This window comes from Lepeophtheirus salmonis, chromosome 8 (assembly GCF_016086655.4).
Source record: "Lepeophtheirus salmonis chromosome 8, UVic_Lsal_1.4, whole genome shotgun sequence".
NCBI lineage: Eukaryota > Metazoa > Arthropoda > Copepoda > Siphonostomatoida > Caligidae > Lepeophtheirus > Lepeophtheirus salmonis.
In genome coordinates, this window is record NC_052138.2 from 5564867 (window position 1) to 5589077 (window position 24211).

A 24211-nucleotide genomic window follows, 5' to 3' on the forward strand; every position below is an offset into this window, starting at 1 on the left:
TGGGCATGCCACTCAAACTTTTCACCTTCAGCTTTAAAAACAGCTTCCAGTACAGTTCCTCTTTTTCCTTTTTATTTCTACGAACTCCGTTCCTACTAACACTACTGTCCATAGTTCTTTTCTTTTCATTTTATTATAGAAGATATATATATTGTCTATTCAGTGCATGGGGAAGTGTGTCGTAAAATAAAAATATAAATTAACGCTTGAAATTCAAAAGATCAAGGAATAGTTTCAATCCATTATCGTCGTTAAGGAAGGGTTCTTAAAATATATTGATAACAGTGAAGTCCAAGAAGTTTTATTTAATTTTTTTTTTATGTCAATCTTTGTAATTACCATAATTAATTGCTTAATTTTTAAAAGATGGTTAATAAATGTGTAGAAGTAAGATGCAAGGCTGGGTAAAATGGTCATGAGATTAACAACGTCAGCTTTCATGCATTTCCGAAACTTCCTGATATCTACAAAAAATGGGTGCGAGCAATACATCGTGATAACTAGGAGCTATCTAAGAATTTAGTGGTCTGTGGTCGCCATTTGCTCTCAAGTGTCTTAAAGAGCCATAACAATGATACAAACAAATATATAAAGAGAAAGTCTAAATGTTTGACCCGCCATTGTTTGAAAAAGGACGTCGTACCATCCAAATTTCAAAATCTTCCAGCTTATTTATCACAAAAGATTACTCAGAGCAGGCCATTATCTTCTTCAAGTCAAGAAAGATACAAAAGAGTCTATGAGGCAATGAAGAATAAATTCTAATTGTTCTTAGACAAAGACATGATCAACTCGCTCAAATATATTTAGTAGTGTATATTGGAACATGCCTGCTGAAAAATTTGCACATCAAGAATGAAGTTGGTTCTCCCCAAATAAAGGATTTTTTAGAGATGAAGGACTGCATTAAATTTTCAATTTGGGTCAATGGTTATATAATTGCCGCCTTCAAATTTTATCACATCTCTAAAGATAAAATTTCGCTCTTTTCAGAGGTAATAAACATCCTTGTGTTTCTGAAAAATTCAGCAGGCAAGGAACATCCAATGAAAGAAATACACCGAGGAGTTCAATTGTTGAATGAAGCAAAGGAAGAAATGGAAAGTGATGTAGTTAGAAATAAAGATGGATTTTGTATCAGGACAGATTCAACTTTGCTTGAAAAATAGAAGAGCCAAAAGATGTTCTCCTTTCCTTGTTGCTGTATCTACATCATGGCATATAACTTCACCTGCTCTCTATAAACTGTTAACTAATAACAATATATTATGTTTCCCTCTTCATCACATTTAAAAATAATTTTATCTCTCAACTTAGTAGACACTTTGGATTAACTGAATATTCCAAAAAGTATCTTAAACCAAGAATTGCTTGTTTCTTGACAGAAAGAGAGAAGATGGTATGTCTGATGCTAGATGAAGTATATTGTGAGAAAATAAATGAATATGTTGGTGGCAAATAATTTGGAATCGAGAACAATGAAGTGACAAAAACCCCTGTGCTAAATGATAAGAAGTATTACTGGTTCCTATTCAGATATGGTTGCTTTGATCCCCATTTTCAAGATCGACTCTAAGACAATATGTTCCAAATATTCAGAAGAAGTGCCGGCATTAACTGGAATCGATTTTGATCTAACTGCTATATCAGCGGACGGAGACAGTTCCAATAGAATTGTTTTCCTTCATGAATTATGTCGAACCAAATCCCAATAAGGAAGGAAGTCAAGTTTATTTACTTTCTGATAACGTAGATTTATTCAAAAGTTATTATTCTAACTTTAAAAAAAAGAAGGAATTTCAATGTCCAGACTTTGATGACAATGTGATAAAACCCAGGATGAAACACATTCAAGACATGTATACTCTTGAACATGGAAAATGTCTTAAATATGCCTACAAGTTGAATCAAAAGGTTTTAAACCCAAGATGAATAGAGAGGTGCAATCTAAAACTTGCTGACTCTCTCTTTCATGAATCAACAATTGAAGGAGATAAGGGAAAAAATTTTAAACCAAATTATTAGAGGTAGCCCTGTTACTCTCTCAGACCTTGTCTTCAACATTTGCTGCCAAGTAAGTCTAGTCCATTTAGGAATATTTGACAATGAAAGCACCAAACATAAATTCATGGGCTCAAATTCGTTGCCGAAAGTTTTCAGTAAAGCTTTAAAAATAAAATTGGAGGGAACTGAACTATGGAAATAATTATTACGAAAGTATGTAATGATGGCCATATCTTCAAGGATATATTTTATAAAATTGCTTATTCAATTTGCAATTGTTTAGTCAAAAATATTGTATCGGAAATTAATAGTGAAATAAGGAAAGGAAGGAAAAGGGTAAAAAATGATAAGAATTGTAGAAAAATAAAATAATTAAATACTTTAAATAATATATATATATATTAACTAAGTATGTACTAAAATACTCTGAATTCTTTGTTGGCTTCAAGTTATAATAAAAATATTTTTTATATATTTGATATCAGTCCTTTAATTTACTTTATACTGGCGTAAAAAAATAGGTGGGCTAGCCTGTCTCTCAAAAACCCAAAATAAGGAAACTGTTTGAATTTAAAAATATCTTTTTAATAATAATTGATTAATATGATTAATAAAATACGAGTAGTGTTAAGTGAACTACAACGCTTCTTTATTTGTTATATCTATCCTTTTTTTTAAATATAGGCCTGAGTATTTATCCTCGCTATTTAAGTGTACACTCTTTTTCTCTAGTACTCCTTGACATGACACAGGAGTACATTAATGAAGTACTCTTTGTCCATGTCGGACACTGCCTCGATGATGGAAGCACATCAGGAGTCAATGGACTTATGTGTATCTATCTCCAAGACACCCCCACACAATGTAAACCAAGGGGTTCAGATCTGTGTTGCTAGTAAGACACATTTTCTTTAGCTCAAAACATAAGAGTCATAAAAATGTTGGGTTGTCCCCAAAAATCTGCTTCTAATTGAATAATTTAGACAAATTACAGCAATTTAAAATTCGAGCCTGACACCAGATCTCTCAACGTCAATTTAAGATATTTAGCTTCATTATGTATGGAGTTACTTGCGCCCTTGGTTGTTTATCTGCCTCGGAGCTTCACAATAATGACCGCTTGCCGTTCGTTTTTGGAGGACATCTAAAGATTTTAATACTTTTTCCGAAACAGTTTTGTCAGTTGAATCTAATAAGTACACTTTCATAAACATATACATCAGACTTGCCTAAATATTGAGGTCTATATTTCCTCCCAATTTAAAATCCTTAACCCGTATGTATAGAAGGGAAAATAAATTTATTCCAAGGACACTTGTCTCATCTTTTTACCACTTCTTTCCAATTGGAGGATGGAGTGAGAAGAAAAGCAAAACATGCACACTCAATTTATTTATTCGTTTTATATTTGGATATTTTATTTTAACCATGAAATGACAATTTGTCATATCTTTCATATAAAATTATATGTATATAAACTACCATAGTCTTCAATATGAAAAATGATGCGAAGTTAATTTAAAAAATGGCCTTTTATCAAAAGGAAAGCCCTATTTATTGTACCCCTTTCTCAGTGCTATCCACTAAATTACTCATATGTGAGCCTTCAGCATATAAACAATCTTAAACACAAATCCAGAAAAAAAAATACCAATTTATTTTGCTTCCTTTATACAAGATTCCAAGGAGTGCTCAAGCCTTTACCAGTTCGGAAGAAATAGAATCCATGTACGAATTTCTTGTCCCAAATATTTAGGAAAGGCAAGTAGCCTCCTTGGAATCTGCGCCAGGACTTTTATTAAGACCAGAAGGCCTACGAACATAACAACAGGTGGTTGGCCTTCTTCCCCAAGGATGTGCCCATCGTCATAAAGATAAAGTTCCAAGCACTTGTAATGGTGTTTGGGTTGATTAGCTCCAAAAGTCACGTCATGCCTCCTCATTTGTTCCCATAGGGCTTTAGGGTCAACACTGATGCCTACCTGTACGTACTAAAGACCAAGTTTTGCCCTGTATCAATATGGTTGCCAATTGGAGGCCTTCTTTGTGTCAAATGTACTCTGCTCTCTACCATACCTGAAAATAAATCATTGGCTCCTAATCGATTTGACCGCTTCATCTCGCCAGTCTTTTGACCTCCGAACTCCCCGGATCGGAGTCTAATGTAATTTTTATTTTGGGGTGCAATCGAACCATAAAGCCACAGAGCCCACTGCAATACTATATATAATATAGTTTATATGGTGTATATTATATATACTATAATACTTATCAGTCGGATCAAGAAGGAATTCCAGGTTTGGGCGAGGGGCCAAGTGGGAAAGGCCTTGGATAGAGACTGTAATTGAGAATGGAGGGGATTTTATTGGAGAAATTAAATCAAAATCCATCAAGTTTTCAGAATTTGCTTTTAATTTTTTAATCTGATAACCTATTGGAGAGAAATTTGCATCTAAAAATAAAAACCTTTTTCGCTGTACAGATACCTTGTGCACCCTGTATACATGGTGTACAAGAGTTGTGACTATGGAGGATCTTGATAGATTAGATTTAGTTTGCCTAACTACATCCCCCCTTATATATATAATCCATCAATTTCTCATTCTTATATTGTGACACACAATTTTGGCAACTTTAAGAGTGTAATTGGCCAATAACCCAAAGGGTTACAAAGAATAAACTGCTAAAAAAATGGCCAATAATTCGTCCTCGAAAATTGATAACTTATTTAAGTCTATTTGAGGAATTCATTTCAAATTTGTGAAGATAATTTAAGATAGCTAAGAATTCTAGCGATATTTTATAACCTTTATTCCATTTAAACGACCTCTATTGGCCCCAATATTGGCGCTTTCAAAAATAATCCATCAATTTCTTCTTCTTTTATTGCCTACTTTAAGTTGCGCAGTTTGTGCTACACACCAAGGGGTTCATAAATTGTTTTTGTTTATAGAAATGAACAATAATTCGTTTCAGAATGCAAAGGTAATCCATCCTCCATTTTTAGAAAATACATTATGGCTTGCTTCTGTGTTGACGAGCCACATATGTTTGTTTTCCAATTTTTTATTTTGTAAATCAAGGTTGGTTGTGAGTAAAGCTCAAACTGGTCTAGTATTTTCTTTCCAAAAACTAACACTTATATGTAAAAACCTTATATATTTTAGTAAATATTGATATATTTATAATAATTTATCTTTAAAAAAATTTGTTTAACATTTTATTTAAACACAATCAACAAATACTATCTGGGTTGGAAGTAGCATTAATCAAATAACTTCTATGTATGTACATATAAGTTTTTCAACATTGGATTAAAAATAAATATAAAAGAAACATTTGAGAAAATATTTTATGTAAATCATAGAAAAAATAAAAGACAGATGTGAATGAGTAAAATACGAGTCATTATGACGTAGCCACTTTTAAATCTAATGTCTAGGGGAGACTTTGTACAGTTTCAAGATCATAGGCTTATCAGTTAGTGTTGGTTCGGTCCTTATTGAATTGTTCCAGTCCAGGAGTACATTTTGTATAAGTTTGCCCACACGAAAAACCAAGGAAGGTTAATGCAATGTTTGATTTATTTTGAAAAAATAAAGTATAAAATCCATAGCTATTTAAAAGAAATTCAATTTTTTGGAAAAAAATTTCAAATATAAAATCATACAAAAAAAAAAAAAAAGTTAGAAATGTAATAATTTCCAAAAAATAAAATTTATCGGAATTTTTTTGAAAAATTAAATTTTTTGGAAAAAAAAATTCAAAAATTCAAAAATTAAATATTTGTTACAATTTTTAGAAAAAAATTGTAACATTTAACTTATTGTTAAAAAACTAATAAAATAAGTAAAATTTCACTTATTAATTTTTTTTAAATAAAAATATTTCATTTTTATTAAATTGAAAATATTGAATTTTTTGGGAAAAAATCTGCAGCAATTCACTTAAATTTAAATTTTGGAAAAACAACAATCGTTTATTAACTTTTTTGGTAATAAACAAAAATTACTTTTTTGGGTGTCCCTTCCAGCCCTGAGGATAAACTTATACAATGTACCCCAAGTCCAGCCTTGTCCAATCTCAGGCCGGTTCTTTTGTAATTTAGTTATTTATTCGGTCCAGTCCATGAGTACACTACATAAGTTTTGCACGCACTTTTTTTATATCGGTTTTAGAGACAGCGACGTTGGAATGATGAAATTCAACGATTGCAACCTTTTAACTTTATGAAAATAATTTCTCTATATGAATAAAAAATTGAAATGAGAGGAAAGGGACCTCATTGTTTTTTGACATATTTGGAAAATTAGCACATTGGAGGATAATACAAATAAATGGAAGGTCTCGATATGTGGAGGATAAAAAAAAAAAAAAAATAGTCAATATGGACACTTATACAGTGCGCAAAAATTATTTGTCCCGCAAAATTGATATTTTTTTCAAATACAATTTTCTTTACAACCAGTTATCAGACTAAAAAAAATAAAACCAAATTCTAAAAACTTGATAAATTTTGATTTATTTCATTCAAAAAAATCATTACAGCTTCTATTCGAGTCCGAAAGTGCGAGGAGGCCACATGGTCCCATAGAAAATCCTGGAAATCCTTCTATACCCGACAAATAAGTTCGTTTTGGTGTTGCAGGGATTCGGTTGGTTCGGTCAATCGCACTCCACATAAAAACATCTATGAGATTCAGATCCAGCATGTTTGGTGGATAAAATGTCGCCAAGATCAAGTTGTCTAGATTGTCTTGGATGAATTTTGATACTTTTTTCGAAGTTTGGCAGGGAACCGTGTCTTTTAGAGGTTTCAAATACCCTCTTAGCCTTGTTAACAAACACCTGACTGAGTCCAAGAGTTCTAGCAATGTTGTGGCGCCTGATTGGCCGGAGTTATTAGAGGTCGACAAACATGCAAACATTGCTTTTAATAATATATAATAGAATATAAATTACAAACCTACCCTTGGTGTTATATTCCATTTTTCATGAGCACACACACATACCGACTCAATACTTATATCTTTTCCAATTATATTTGTTCTCTCCTCAAGAATGAAATAATAATTATAAAAGTTTCATAAAAATAATGAGTACTTTAGTCTCTATTTCGCTCACTAAGAAAAACACTGTAGAATATACTTGCTTGTCCTCTTCTCAAAAATAAAAATATAATAGTAATAGCTGGATATTTTTTTTAATATGACGAGATGAGCCATTGAGTACTTTAGTCTCTAAAGCTCTAGTTTTTGATAAACTTGAACTAGAGTAAAATTCATTATTTCATATAATGTATTTGCCCTTTAAAAAAATAAATAATATGAACTTAACCTACACACGCTCGTTTTAAAAATGTGTCCTCAATATATAAATTATACTATAGAGGTGTATGAGTTGATCAAAAGCCTGTGATATTTCATTCATTCTTACACACCGTTCTTATATATCTCTAGATATTGCAGTAGCAATTTCATCCTTGTTATTTTTAATAAAGAAGTTTGATTGCCAACTAAACGACAGCTCAGACTAAAATTATGTAGTTTTGTTAGTATTCCATGTCTCTAAGCGTAGAAATGTTGGAGCAACAACAACAAAAAGTTCAGCTTGTGCAATCTCCTCCGTGCCGATTTAAGTGCCAAGAAGACCACTGGGACGGTTGTCATATCCCTTCGGACTACTTAAACATCAACAAGTTCCAGAAGGAGTGCCCACTTTCATTCAGCGATGAAGAACCAAAACTTCTACAGGCAACAATTTGCCGACTTCTGGCCTGTCTCCATGTAGACCTCTTCCAGACCAGACCTTAACCCCATAGAATTTGGGTGTAATGAAGGAGAACAAAAGCAACATCTCTAATAATGACAGCGTTGGTACGTCAAAGACACAGCCTACAACATCACTAATTCAATTAAAGAGGGCCTTTTGTCATACATCTATGAAGAAATATTTCTGAAATGACAATTTGCTGACTTACAGTCTGGTTCGATCTGTCTCTCCTCCAGTCCTGATCTCTACTCACTGGACTTAACAGGTTGGAGTGTCTCGAGAAAGAATTTCTGCTGCATCTTTCATCCAAAGTTGGAATTACTCCGAGCTGCCATCAATACAGTGTAATATTCCATTGACACAGCGTTCCTCGTCCACCGAACTGCATATCTGTTCGGTGGTGTTCCAAAGTTATTATTGTTTGTGAAAGAGGACATAATCACTATAAAATATAATATTTAAACATATCACAAATGGGCTTTAAGTTGTCCTTCTTGATTGTATATAAAACACGTTTTTCTTAATTCAGTCATGCTGCTACATGTTTGACCTTGATTACGTTGTTGTTTCTTGTGTTAAGAATTACTTTAGAGATGACATACATAGAAACAAATTTTGCTTCATTAATATAGATACGGAACAGTTATTACTTTTAAACTGTGTATCTTTCAAGTATCCATCCGGTAGTTGTTGTTGTTTTAACATTTAGCTAGTTCATGTCGAACCAACTTATAGTCATTGAGTAGAATAACAAAAAGTGTTGCAACCCCCCTTAATCTACCCAACGTGTGTTTTATTCCGGTGGTTCTCATGCAACACTTATCTCCCTCACTTTTTCGGCTGCCTTCAAAATAAATATGTATGCCGCTCATAAATCAAAAACAAATATAATGTGACCATATCCATATATGGAGTATATAACTTAGTTTATATTTGTGTTTTTATAAAAAGTAAGAAATATTCAGAAGATTTACATATCTACATTACCTTGGTTTTATATGAAAATATATTGTGTTCAAATGGAAAGATTATTATTGCTATATCTTAAAAAAAAAGAAGTTTAAGTCCTTTTTTAAAAATGAAGCTATAGGGGGGAAACAGTTGCAAGCAGGGCAGTGGATTATTTTCCTTGGCAGTTGTCATTATTATTTAATTCCTGAGTAATGAACATCCTTTCCTTAATAGATTCAATTATATTCAAAACCTGTTAGAACGTTCTTGTGGACTCATAACAGACTGAGTGTAACCCTGAGGGTTTGTTGCTGGGATATATGTAATTGTTAGGTCTTGTTGGACTCAGAGTAGATTTGGGGATCGACATCGGAGTAATTCTTGCAAATATCCTTGTTTATATCATTTTTTCCTTCTGCTGTTCTAAGAGCTGATTGTAGCTGATATAACGAAATGTCATGAGAATTACTCTTTCTCTCCTTCAAAACATTTTTCAAATTGGTAGGGTTACCATATTGATTTTCGTTACTTTTTAAAACCCTATTCACACTGAATTTTAACTTTTTCTCATAGCTAAATCTTGTTTTCTCTCTCTCTCTCTCAATTTGTCTGTCTCTCATCTCCTTCTTCTTTCCTCTTTTTTTCGTTTCCTTTTTTTCCTTATTATTTTCTTTCTTCTTCTTAGAGTGCTAGTGATGAATATCGTGTGTATAATGGGCATGTTTAAAAAAATCAACAGAAAATCAATATGGTAATCCTGAGAATTTGAAGAATGTTTTGAAGGTGATCAGCAATAATCAGCCGTGACAAAGGGGGAGGGAGAGAAGGGAATGAACAAGGACATTGGAAAAATTACTCCGATGCCTACTACCAATTCTAATCTGAGTCCAACAAGGACTTACAATTATACTTCCGCACCAAATCCATAGATCAACACTGCGTCGTTTATGAACACACATGATTCAGGTTTTGAATATAATTGAATCTTTTAACGAAAGGATATCCACTACTCAGGAATAAATAATAATGACTACTGCTAAAAGAAAATTCAGATTTCAGATTACCAATTCTAAAAAAACAGACTCCTAAAAAGTTCACAGGATTTATATAACTATAGAGTGTCAGCTGAAAAGAAAATGCCGCCAAAGCAGCATAGAGTAGTACGCTGGGAGCACAGCACAGCCCGGCCTTGGGAGATCTTGCTTCTTTAGTCTCGGACTTGTCTAAATTTAGTGCGAGTCTTGGGTCCTTCCTTTACCTTTGTTGTATTCAAAAAGTTTTATTAATGGTCTTGTCAGTCTGGTCTAAGAGAACTTATAGCATTGAAGTATGTCATCATCAAGTTCAAGAATGTACATCGGCTCCGAGAAAAAAAAAGCCTTTGACGCCATAATAAAGATCCTTCCATGTATTCTTCGAACGTTTGTGCCCTTGGGTACAAATTAGTGTAACTGCCATCGTCTCTAGTGAGTGTCAATAATTGCTCTCTGATGTGAAATTCATTTCAAATGACGAGAGGGCATCAATGAATCTTTTGAATGCAATCCTTTTCTTAAGAGGATGTTTGTTGTTTTTCTTATAGAGTATTTGTAAATGTAAATAATCGAAGCAAAAATCTCTATTTTGAACTTAATGTTAACTTGCCTCTTTAGTAAAAGTCAAAAATATTGCAAGTGTATGACTAAGCTACAAAAAACGTTAATTTTATGGAATTTTAAAAAGAAGACAGCTACTTCTGATATATTTAAATACAATATCTAGCTATATTTTAAGACAATATGTTCTCCTTCATAACCAACAACAGCCTTGCTACGCTGGCGAACAGACTGGCAGCTCAAACCATATCAACAACAAACCGCCAAAAAACAAAGGATTAGCTCAGGAAGAAGCAAGTTAAGGTTATGGAGTTGCCTAGCGAGTCTATGGGCAATCTTTGGCAACAATTTTCTTCCCTTAAGGAAGGGGCACTGTAAATGGGTCAAGTAATGTGTCTTCCAGCACGAAAATAGCCCAAACATCGGGGCATATGAACAAAGGCGTAGCTCTAAAAGAAGCACCTAATTCCCGTAGAAAACCTTTTCAGTAAGCATACTAACAAAATGGACAATAGAACAAAAACTTATTATCTCGACTGTATCCTTATATCACCCTCATAACAACCATTGGATATTTTTTTACTTCTTGATTAAAAATAAACGTTATCTGCCTTCTTACCAACTTTTACTCGTATAGCAATGAAACACCATTAGTTTAGCAAAATTACCCTTTAAATAGAAATGATAATGCTTTCTATTAATAGTATCTAAAGTATAATTGTTTTACTTTTATTATAGTGGGTTGGTTTGTATGTGTACGAGCTTTAAAAAAATCCATGAAGGAAAAAAGCAACAAGTCAATAAAGAAAAAAGACCATAAATCAAAAAAAAAAAAAAAAAAAGATAACAAGTAAAGAAAAAGATATAACAAGTAAGACTTTGCTTTTTTTTTCTTTTATAGATAGATCTATGATATCTAAGTACTTTTTCGTATACAAAAACATATACTCTAGAGTTTAGTTCATAGGTAGTTAGTGTCATTTTGTTTCTATTTCTCTAACAAGAGAAGATATGAGTATAGTTGAAAATAATATGCCAGTATGTAAAAAAATTAGTAAACAGAAATAGCAGTCATGACGTTTCATTAGATCAGCTGACATAAATCCCAATCCTTAAATAGCAAGAACATTCCTATCTATGACACCACTTTAGCGTGATCTATTAGGCAGACGCGGGCACTTAAGCAACTGATTTTTTTTTGGGGGTTAGATAGCTTGTTCAAGCTTTTACCAGTTGGGAAAAAATGGAATTAATTCACGAATGGGTTGTCCAACATATATAGAAAACGCAGGGAGTCCTTCTTGAAATCCACACTGGGAGTGATAACATAGTAAGATTAGGAGGAAATTTGAGGTGGGTTAGAGGCAACAGTTCCCAGCCGCACCTCGAAAAAAAGTCTTAAATGGCTCCAAAACAATTTTAACGACTTCTTCTTGCCGTGCGTTTGACCTCCAAGCTTTCTGGAACTGAATCTGATGGACTTTTTTTGTGTAGGGTGCAATCGAACAACAAACCAACCGAACACACCAAAACACTAACGACGAACTTATCAGTCGCATCAAGAAAGAGTTCCGGGATTTGCCAAGGGGCCTTCACACGCTTTTGGCCTCGTAAAGATATGGTAAATGAGGCTGGGGGTGATTTTATAGTGTATAAAATAAATCAGAATCAAACAATCTTTCAGAATCTGGTTTTATTTTATTTTAATATGACCACCTGTTGGAGAAAAAATATCATTTCCTAGGCACAGATAGATTGCACATTCTATAATTGATGAAATTACTCCAATGTCCATCCTTAATTCGTCGAAACGTACAATTATAACTGAATTGCAAAGGGGTGGAAAGTTTCCATGATAATTTTGCTATGGGAATTTTCAAATGAGTAGGTTATAGGATTTCAAAATGTTCCCTATACATTTAAAGGTCGATCTTATTATAGTTTTCAAATGATATACTGAAATTGTCTTTGATACTGAACCAAAGCGGACTTCTTTAAATAACCAAAGGTTCACTAAAAATCATAACTGTATCGGACTGGTCTAGGACTTTAAGACCGAACACCACCATTAGTATGCATTGTTAATATTTATATGAATAGTTTTAAGACTATCTTCTTGATATTAATTCTTTTAAATCTTATGTATAATTTACAATATGAAGTCATGCATACTTTTGAAGTAGATATGTGCCTAATCCCTATGTACATCTATGTAGACAAATGACTTACATATATACATACCTTAGAAATAATAAATGTATGCAGCCAAAAGCAATTATTTGATTTATTAAATTAATTTTCAATATTTTTTTATATGTAGGCTGAAAGTTTATTAGATAATTTAAATCCTATTTTTCTATTTTGTATGAAAAAACAAGGACCGTTTTTATGATTATTTTTCTGTGTGAGTTTGTCTCTTATGAAGAGGGACTCGGGTCCATCTGTATACTGACGAATGAGGCCAAGATACATGAAAAATCTTATAACCTTCGCTCCATAATGAAATTTTACGTCTTCTTTTATGATCCTCCAAAGTGTTGACTGTGCGAATATCTCAAAAAATCAAAATCCATCTTCCTTTACTCTAATGATATTCTTCAAAATAAGTTGTTTCCTTATTATTAAAAGGTTGCGATGGTTGAACTTCAACTTTCCCTTGTTATTATCTCCAATTTTGAGATAGAAAGTGGAAATAGGAGGTACGGGGAAACTTATACAGAGTGTCCACATTTTTTCTGATTTTGATATAAGGTCACTTTTTCACAAAAATAGTAACAGGTATTTTTTGATATATCATACTTTTCAATTCTATTGACGGATGTTTAAAAATAAATGTTTTTTATTAACCTTTTTGGTTCCCCATAACCTCACCAGTGTCGCTTTAAAGTTTAATGGCGTTTTTTAAAAGCTAGTAGTAGTTAAAGGAAGTGCTTATTCTGGAAAAGATTGTATTTATTTTTAAATAGACCTTCATTCCTTCTATTTTGAAAGAGTCTAACAAATATTAAACCTAATAATGCAATATTAATGATAAAGGTTACATCATTGGTGAAAGGTTGCGTGTTACAATAAAAGCAGCAACACGGTAAAAGATAGATTATTTATAAATGAATAAATTATCATAAAATTGGACATTTTCGACATGGTTCAATAACGTATTTTCTTTTTTCCTAAAGGAAACATTACAAGTTATATAAATCAAAAGAGTTTTATTTATGCTTCATAATAATAGTTCACATTTAAAATGTGGTTCTTGACAGTTTTGAAAATCATATGAAATGAATGATGTTCCTCATATTCGAGGATTCTTTTTTGTTCTCTTTAAATTACTTTTCATTCAGAGGCATTAGAGTGATAATTAATTGATACAAAAAGATACACAATGTCACTTACGACATATTTAACTTTATAATAGTGTATGATTAGTTGATTAAGTAATCAGTTATGAACGATTTTGCAAAGGTATTAAAATTTTTCGGCTTTCCAAATTAAATCCAGTTTCTGTTAGATGATTTGAACTAATTGCATTAATCTAGAATCCCAGACATGACATCAAATCTCATGACAGCAACTTAATAGCATAATTATGGCGTATACATGGAGTGGGTGTAGTGGCTAAAGTAAAAGTAATTAATAATTACGGTGTACCATATATAATGAGCTAGTTGTGTTATCTTCGCAAACAAGCTACCTCAAAATTTCCAAGGGCATTTCCATATATTTTTGTACTGAGAGAGGTTGGGTGATGTCACATAAGTGGTATAAATAACTGATAATCGCACCATTTCTACCTATCACCACTCTCGCCACTGCAAATGGAGACACCTGATTTTCTCTCCTACTACTTGATCCGGTACAAGCTTGGTAAGATAGTCAACGAGATCCACACAGACCTAGTCTGTACCTTTCCTGACACCTGCCCTAGCCTCTTCACTATCATAAGATAAAGGAAGAACTTCGATAGTGGGAGTTTTGCCCTGGAGAAGAGAACATACCCTGGACATCCCTGGGAGACAAGGACAGAGGAGCACGTCCCCCAAGTGAAGCGTCTGATCGAGCAGAACCCCCAAATGAGCACTAATGAGGTTGCTGCTGAGGTTTCCCTACCACACACAAACGTCACCAGGAACATAAAGGAGTATTTTGAGCTCATTAACGTCCTCAGTTGCCTCGTCCCTCACAAGCTCTTAGAAACCAACAAGAGGCAACGAGTGAAGCGTCTGATCGAGCAGAACCCCAAATGAGCACTAATGAGGTTGCTGCTGAGGTTTCCCTACCACACACAAACGTCACCAGGAACATAAAAGAGGATTTTGGGCTCATTAACGTCCTCAGTTGCCTCGTCCCTCACAAGCTCTTAGAAACCAACAAGAGGCAACGAGTGAAGTGCTGTCAGGACCTCTTGAAGCTATTCCGAGACCACGGGGAGGCCTATCTGTAGTCAAATCTGTTAGTCCAGGACAAATCCTGATTCTACTGGGACTCGGAAGCGCAGAGGTAGGTCTGAGTGGAGCCCACGGGGGGCCTGGTTCTCAGCCCCCGTGTGAAGCTGAGGTCGAGGAAGATGAGTATCCTGATGGGGTTCACCTGCAAACCGAAGCGAGTCTCCACCCAGGCACTATCTCCCGGGACCACATCTGACTGGGAGACCATGATAGAGTACCTGAAGACGACCGGGAAACGCTTCAACAACCTCAAACCGCAATGGAATCACCTGACGGATTGTCTCCTGATGTGGGACAACGCCAGTCCTCACGCTGCCGCTGAAACGAGGGAGTTCAAACAGATCTCCTAAAGCCCAGATCTGAACCACTGTGACCGGTTCCTGTTCCGGAAGTTGAACCATTTGCTCTGGAATGACGAGTTGGGGGCATGAGGAAGCCACTACTATCGTGCTACGGGCGAAGAATAGGGTGATCGAAGACGAGCTGTTCGACCAACTCAAGTTGCTCCGGGAGCACTGCCACGACAAAGTGTTTAAAACATTTTCCCACAAAGTTTAATATTAGAAAATTTTTTCCAAAAAAATTTAATTTTTTCTGCATCACTGTGAGTTTTTGAAATTTTATAGCAAAAAAAATAATATTTGATTTTTTTTGTGAGTAGCTGTGGATTTTTAAAATTTTTTCCAAACAATTCAACTTTTCAAATTTTTAACCAAAAAAATTAATTTTCCTGGTTTAACAATTAATTTTTGAAATTTTTTTCCAAAAATTTTAATATTTAAAATTTCATTTTTGCAAATATCTATAGGTTTATATATATATTTTTTTGCGTTTTTTTTTCAATTTGTTTTTTTAAGCCAGGGTTCCCTCAAAATATACTTCGAGGGACGTCCTAGTACCTTTGAAATATATTTTTTTGACAGAAAATGCACACTCCTCAATACTCCAACACATGATAGGGACTTACTGTATTTCGAATTTTTTTTAGAATCTCCCTTTAGAACGAAACACCGCCCACCCCATTTCTATTTCTACAGCTTATTTTCCACTCATTATAAATAATGATATTGTGTTTTTGCACCCTCTATAAATTAATAACTTTTATTATTTATAATACATTATAAACGTGAGAATCCATTTGTTCTAAATATCGAGGGATACCAACGTATACAAAGTTTTAGTTTATACAAAAACCTTCTCTCTTTATTATAACCATGCAACAACATTTTGTGTCCTCAGGCCTTTAAAGCCTTTTTTTTAATAATCATATTTTTAGGCCAAAAGTATGGTTAGGTCATGAAAAAACTAAATAGATGAAAATTGAAGTTAATAAAAATTGATTCAGACACTTCAGTATTTGAAAAATGAATTATTTATTATTTTATCTTGATAACCATTAATTACTATTCGAATCTACGAATCTAATATCTTTAAATAATTTTCTACAAGTGTTTTATATTATCGCTGAAGTTATAGAATATACCTTTTACTTTAACTTTTGAAAAAGGTTATTTTAATTGATTTTTTGTAAATTTAGATTTTAATATTTATTAAGAAATAAAAAAAAAGAGCGGGTTAGTCTGCGCTGAATATAGATTAGAAAAATGTTCCAGAGAAAAATTGAATCGCTTATGAGTTTATAACTAACTATGTAATCTATAAGTGGGTGAATACTAATCAATTTTTAGAATATGAAGCATTTATAAACTTTTCTAATTCTCTAATATGTAAATTATAAATTCAATAGTTAGTTATAAACTCATAAGCAATTCAATTTTTGTACAAGTAGTAAGTTTTAAAGTTCATTTTAAAGAAGATAAATCAATAATGTGTGTTGAACAGTTCAGAAAAATAAAGAACAATTAAGACCCAAGATCCGTGATGGAGTATAGAAAATTGTAAGAATTTGGAAATATAAGTAGTAAATGGCTATCATAAAATAATGACTCTTTATGACCTTAATCCACCACAAAACCCCAATTAAATAGTGGAATATATCGTTTTTACTGAACAAAATCTACAAAACATAATTTACATACAGGGCACTAGCATTTAAAGATAAGAATTTCTTGTTAATATGCTGATGTATCTAACAAGATATGTCAAAATTTTGTAGGAAAATTAGAACTCCCGGTGTCTTGGGCTAACACGATCGGGAATTCCTTGTGTGAAGTTGTCAAAGCAAGAAAACTTACAGCTTAATTCCAGATTTCGACAAAATGTAACGTTTTCTTCTATCCCTATAAACAAAGGAGTTGCTGGATTTATTCTTATGGGGGCGGAGGGCTTAGTCCCAAAAATTACTAATTACTAAATTACTACTGATATAAATAGTTTTATTATTTAGTAACTATCAGAGTGTGCCTGCGATGAAGGGCTGAATATAGGGAATAGAAACAAAGAATGAAGGTAGAATAAAAGAGACAGAGAGAGGGATGTAGAAAGATACAGAGGTATAAGAGAACAAGGAAGGGACAGAGAAGAGGAGAGAGAGAGAAGAGAAGGAAAATAGGATTTAATTTCGGTCAAAAACATTGTCTAATGGCCTTGGAGGGTCAAAATATATTAAAGGAACATGCTTGATTATTTTATACCTTTAATTACTTAATTTCAATTTGATTTGTTCTACCGTTTTCAATTCTATGTGTGATACGACCAAAAACATATATACTAGTCCTATTCCTCACCGCGGAATTGTCCCAGAAGGCCATCAGGGAGCAGACTGGGACCTTGAAGAAGACAATTTACAATATCTTCCATGCATGAAGACATTGTACATTTTTTATTGTAAAATTTTGCATAATATAGATTAGCAAATAATAACGGTTGAAACTATAATTGGGGCTCAAGCCCCCCCCCAAAGGGACTAGCGGCATCATTGCCTGTATGGATTTGTGGAAAGTTTTAAAGTAATATTTTGCATGCTTTTGTTGAGTTTTTTCTTAATGCAGAGGAGGAAAATGTTAATTTGTTTAAGCTTGAAAAATTGCAGAATACATTTCACTTATTTGAGCACAAAAGCTCTTATTAAAAAAAAAAAAAATGGAGAGTGTATTTATAAAGCAACCTTGCAGAATCCTCTGCAGCTAAATATGTGAGGTGATTCCTGGGATAATGCTTTTGTCATTGTCAAATACAAATTGTCAGCCTCAGCTAGATACATGACTAGTTTAATTAAAATTGTTTGGAGGTTTGAACACTTTCATCGAGGGAGACCAATGGATTAATTACTATATTTTTAATTTGTGATTGCTTTATAAAATTTGGTGCTCGTCTGATTGAAGTGTTTGAATTTTTATATATGTAGGCTTGGCTAGGGGATCTTATTTTAAGCTCAAATGCTTATTCATGTTAATATAACGCAATTCTCCCCATCAATTCATATTCTATGTTTCTTAAATATCTACACGTATGATATTAATAAAGATAAATAAAATATAACGATAAGATCTGTATTTTTTTTTTCCATATCATAACACTTCATATTTGAATAAGTTATAAGGGGGTTGAAATCCTACCTTTGATTAGCAGATGTAGTTGAGCATGTATTTGTGTTGGCAGAGCTGGACCTATCCTGTGCATGAGAGGAGAAAGAGCTGAGATCCATGACTTCTACGGCGAAAGACACATGGGCTGAAATAAATAAACAAAAGTTACAAAAAACAAAAACAATAATAAGCACGTTGACAACTCGTAGAAAGTAGATAGACAATTGAAGTGTGTCAACTTACTTCTAACCCCTACTCCTTTTACTTAATAATTTTATCAGTTTGATGATATGTTAATATAGTGATGAAGTTATTATTGGACCATTGTAGAAGAATGACCTTAATGGTAAATAAGTAAAAATATTCTGATATTTTAACACTCCCAAATTGCTTTTTTGAATAATTCCCATTATTTTTTTTTTGTATAAACATTTGATTACTCAAAGGAATAAGCTTCCAATTGATCAAATAGACGACTTTCCTTCCTTGTAAATTGTTTTCAATTTGCTCTGCGGCTATCAATGAACCCCAATTTCGATAATTAATTATCTAATATAAATAACGTATGTTAAAATATATTTCTAAGCATATTCCAATATGCATATTTCATGCTTGCCTATATTGTATATACCTTAAGCATCCAACACTTTTCATTTTGCCTATTAAAATAATATATAGGCCATAAATTAGAGCAATAATTTCCTTTTAAGTTATTAAGCTTTTCATTTAATGCATACCAAATAAAATTGGTTCAATTCACCATATAGAAAAAAATGAAAGCTTAAGGGTTAAAAAACCTTATATTCGTATTTTGTTTAAGTACACATACGGATCATTCAATATCTTTTAACCAATTCAAACTCATAAATTTTGTATTAAGATGTCAAATCATCAGTTGTGGTCCATCAGCTCAAAAGATAGGTAAAATGATTTTTTTCTTAAAATTAATTTTGTGGAGAACATTTGTACTCTTCAACAAATTATGGTCAATTTGTATTAACCTTTGTGTCTGCCACAAATTACCATTAAAGTAGCCACAACTGACTGTCCCAATAAAAAATGGTTATGGAACGAGGTAGCTCAATGGACAACTGGCACGGGAGAAACTATTCTCTTGATCTCAATGTGTGTTGGTTCGCGGTTGGGTCTTTTCTACAGAAGGAAATGTAGTCAATGTATATGGACTTCTAAGACAATTCTTATGTCAGATGGAGTAAAATTAATACAATGATGTTTACTCAAACTTAATCAGTGTAACTATATCTGACCAATGTAAGAAACAATTATACAAAATATTGATAAACTGACAGTTATTTGAAAAGGGCCATATTAGGGACAATATAGGTCTCCTAAATCAAATAAAGATTCTAATCTAACACTAAAATCCCTGGGTTTCCTAAATCAACCCACAAATTTGAAAAGAAAGCCTATAATTGTCCCAAATATCCTATTGAAATGTTAGGCTGTTGGGATATATCGAGAAAAACACATTTGGAATTTAATCCTTTCATGTTTGTTGTTCAGTATTATTTCTATGTTGACGCACCACATCTGTATAAACTATTGCGTATGATCTTCATCTCCTAAAGTACCTCACTACTTTGTTCAAAAGCCATGCTGTGAATTAATAAATAGATCCTCTCACAAGGTTTTTTACACAAATGTAATTCCATGATTTTTTATTTTTTATTATTGGTTTATGAACTGAAAAACACGTTTTATCTGGCAATTATGTAGTTTTGTGGGTTATTGTATTATGTTCATATTAATAAAATATTCTTGATTATATTACACGGGTCAATTTCGACCCTTATACTTAGTTTAATCCCAAGTATCAGCTAACCCATTACAGGTAATAATTATTGAGGACAGTTTAAAATAATTCAGGGATACAGTTTATATATTTATGACTCTAATTATATTTACAAAAAATCTCTAAAGGTCCTTTGGACCCTAATAAGAGATGATTAATTAATTAACTTATCGCCAGTATCCGTAGCATTCATGTAGATGGAATGAGATATATATGACTTTGAAACACAATGGTCAGTGAATTGTTATATTCAATCTTGAAAAATTATATAAATATATTCAGATAGGTTAATTATGTATTTACATGAACAAAATTTAAATAAAAAAATATCGTAATTATTAGTATTTATAATTGCTATTATTATTGATAATTGTGGAAGCAATGTGGATTTGACCTAATATTACATATGAAACATTCTAATTTTGTTTTATATTATTTGAAATTTGCAACATCTTATCTGAGAGGTAGACTTAGAAGGCATTGTCGCCTCTCTAGCTTTTGTTATCTGCTCCTCTCAAAAATAGACCTAGACCGAGTCAATATGACGGAAAATTATAAGCAAGGTAGATATACATTTTTTCTAACTTTCATGAATCCCCAGGCTTCAACAGGGGAAGCCCTACTGACCAGTTAAATATATAGGCAATGCCAATTCTTCGTTTATAGACAGTTTTTATTGTATTTGTTTCTCCAATGCCCTTGTTCTATTTAAAAAAATCTATCAAGAAATGTCCGGTTCACATACTTGTTTTCAAGTTTATTTTACTATCTTGTCTTAGAAAAAGAAATAACTTTGAAGCTGTTTCTCAATTTCGTTAATAGTAAGATATTTCTTATGTGAACAATATATACCTATAAGTCACTAAGCTTACCCTACTTGCAAAATGTTAATTTTTTAACCACCCAGTTTCAAAATGAATTTGAAATGTAAAAAGTGAATGGAAATGGTTAAAAAATAATTTTGAGCAACATCAACAATTACAAAAATAATAATTATTTAAATATAATTAGACCATATAATTAATAAAATATTTGCTTTCTCCAGAATATCATACTTTTGAATTGAATAAAACTGTCGATTAAAGCTAAACTCTTGAGCAATGTGGGATCTAAGTAAATAATTGATACTTTTCTTATATTTATAATATTAAGTATGGTACTCAGGACGATAGATAAACATAAATTAATTAATAAATGTTGCATGTAGACAGGAAATTTCAAACTTATATGTAGTGATAAATTTATTATCCTATCGCTTATAATGGGTTTGAAGAACCAAACTAGATAAAATCCTAAAGTTTTAAATGTAGATAGCATATAGTCTCACCCGCAAAGTGCTAGAAATGATTTATGATAAATTACTCAAAAATTAGAGTCAAAAACATCGTTATTAAATATATAGTAGTTTAACCTTTAAATACTTACCATCTTTCCGCGCGTCATTATGAGGTTTAAGTCGATTATCGATGATTTTATCAGCCTCATCACGTCCCAACTCAGAGATTGCATCTTCAAGGTCCTGATCTTTGGTTTTGAGAAGTTCAGTATATTTGCTGTTCACTTTATTTGCTATGCGAACTTTATCCTCCATGGTTTGAAGAGGTGTTCGACCTCTAGGAGTATTCCCTATGGTTTTGATTGTGGGTTTTCCTCTTCGGTCCATTTGTCCATGTGGATCTCGTCGTAGATCAATTATCTATTAAAATAAATGGGGAAATGAATGGGTTGAGTGAAAATGACAGAATGTTATTTCATAGATTGATGGAGGGAAAAATTACTCTGGAAGGAGTAGAATTTTTTACGGTTTAAAATAGCTTTTATTTCTATTTTGTAGATATGCTTTCAATTCATTTTAAATATATGTGTGTTCATACATGTAGACGTATCAAGAGCATTCAGATAATGGACATATGGAATTGGTCTAAATTAGAGCAAGAATACTTATAAAAGGAAGAAGGCAACAATTTTGTAATGGATCTATGAAAGAAATTTACAGTCAACTTTTTTTTATGTCATAAGAATAACAATTAATTAGAAAAGAGTTTTTTAAATTCATAATAATTGATTACACGATTGTTTTAATTCAAATTATCTCTTTTATTTCATAACTATTTTATTAATTTAAAAAAATAAAAAATGCACGTAGTTGTACTGAAAAAGAAATGGATAAAAAGGTGCATGTTTCATGAATAGAGTATACCTTGACCTAGCATCTAGACTAAAAAGTCCCAGGCTTCACTTATATTTTTTTTAATTTACTTCATTTCCAGTTAGTACGTACATGCAAAAGACAGCTGTCAAAATTTCAGTACAATCAGTTCTTAAGTTTTTGTGAGTTATTGTACTAGATGTGGTTTCTCTGAAAGAGTGGGGTACTCAAACGCTCGTCTCACACTTCCAATTTACCCAGTTATTTGTTGAAGGTATCGGACCGACAGCAATCGCCTTAGGTGGAATTTAGCAACAAAATCTCTGATCTTCTTACATCTCTTATTTCCAAAGCAATAGATCAAACAAAATTTCGTGTTTAGTGTTTTTACACTGCATCTTGATGTGAAAAATTACCGTTCAAGTTAAGCAATGTCTTAAAAAGTTATATATGGGGGCATTACTCCATCAAAACAACAATGAAATGTTGTTCTTCTGACTTCAAGCGTGGTTGTAGAGACAATAATGATGCAGAAAGGAGTGGACGTCCAAATGATGCGGTAACAACGGATAACATCAAAAAAATTGTTTTGAATGATGGTAAAGTAAAGTTGCAACAGTTAAATGACTTCTTAAAAATATCAAAAGAAGGTATTGCCATTATATTGCATAAACATTTGTCTATGAGAAAATTTTGTTCAAAGTACGTACCGTGTTAGTCTAAATTATGACAAAAAACAAAAAAAGCTCATAGAATAATTTGGATGCTCACCTCTGCATTTAGAAATGACTCAACCAACGATATAATTCGACAAAATATAGATAAAAAGTTCTTTTTTAGAAATTTAAAGGGCCCCTAAATTTTAGAAGAACACACAGGATATTTTAACTGTTCATAATTTAAATTAAGAAGAATTGCTCAACGATGATATAATAAGATTTCCACTTATTAATTCTTCAAAATATTATTTTTAGCCATAAACTCGTTCATATGGTAATATGATAAAAGATGACCCCCTAAACTTTGATGCAGCTGTAAATAGACTCTGGGAGCTGCATAGTAAGCGTTTGGGCCTCCCCATCATTTGAAAAAGAAAAATAGTGTCTTCTCTGGGGAGAATAAATGATGATAAAAAGTTTACCATGCAGTTACAAATCTCCACAGATTGTAATATAATATACTAGGCCCTGCAAGAACTTTGGAAAATTAAATATAAAACACCATTCATGCGTCTGTGGACTTTTCTGCCATCTATATCCTTTAATATTTTGTATCCATAAATCTAAAAGGGCTGCCGAATGGGGAAAAAAATATATTAAAGGTCTCGTTCTTTTTGGAATTTAAAAGAACAAGGGTGGAACTTCTGAGGTAACAAGAGCTCTGGACTTTGCAATTTTTAATTGTAAAGCCCTCATAGCCAGTCGACTAGCTAACTATCAGCCTATTTGGGAGGATGAGTTGAGAGGAATCATCTTGGAAGCTTCAGACCGCAATTTTGCAGGAGAATAAATCCGGTACCTTCCATCAACTTCACGGAATCATAGAAGTATTTTAAAAAGGTTGTTAAGAAATTATAACAAATATTTATCATGATTATTGAGTTACACGTTTACTGTTTTTTTTAAGATTGATTTTTAGAATATTAGTTGAAATTCTACCCCGGAGTATTAAGTATAAACTATAAAGTTTATTTTGTACTTTTTAAGCAATTGCTCCGGTTTATTTATATATGTATGTTACATATAGTGTATAAACCAAATAAATTATGTATGAAAAAAAAAGAAGCGTACTGTAGAGTCTGAGTTGTAATTGGTCATGTTTAATCGCAGTAAACCGAAATTCTTGTGTCAGTATGTGACAATTGATGAAGAATGGATCCATTACATAACTCCGGAATGAAAATGATCATAATCTGAGTGAACCTTGTCCAATGCGCCCCAAAAGTACAACAATCAGCTAGAAAGGACATGTCCTTGCTATTTGTGAGAACAAAT

The 24211-nt window shown here is 32.5% G+C and overlaps 1 protein-coding gene across 1 annotated transcript in view; it reads right to left on the reverse strand.

Annotated features, from left to right (window-relative positions):
* Positions 1–24211, reverse strand: part of GABA-B-R2 (gamma-aminobutyric acid type B receptor subunit 2) — a 335226-nt gene that overhangs the window by 16642 nt on the left and 294373 nt on the right. The window contains exons 14-15 of the mRNA XM_071890371.1: positions 21494–21764; positions 18286–18400 (exon numbers count right to left, since the gene is read on the reverse strand). Of these exons, the coding sequence (XP_071746472.1) occupies positions 18286–18400; positions 21494–21764 (386 nt within the window). The remainder of the gene's footprint in view (positions 1–18285; positions 18401–21493; positions 21765–24211) is intronic.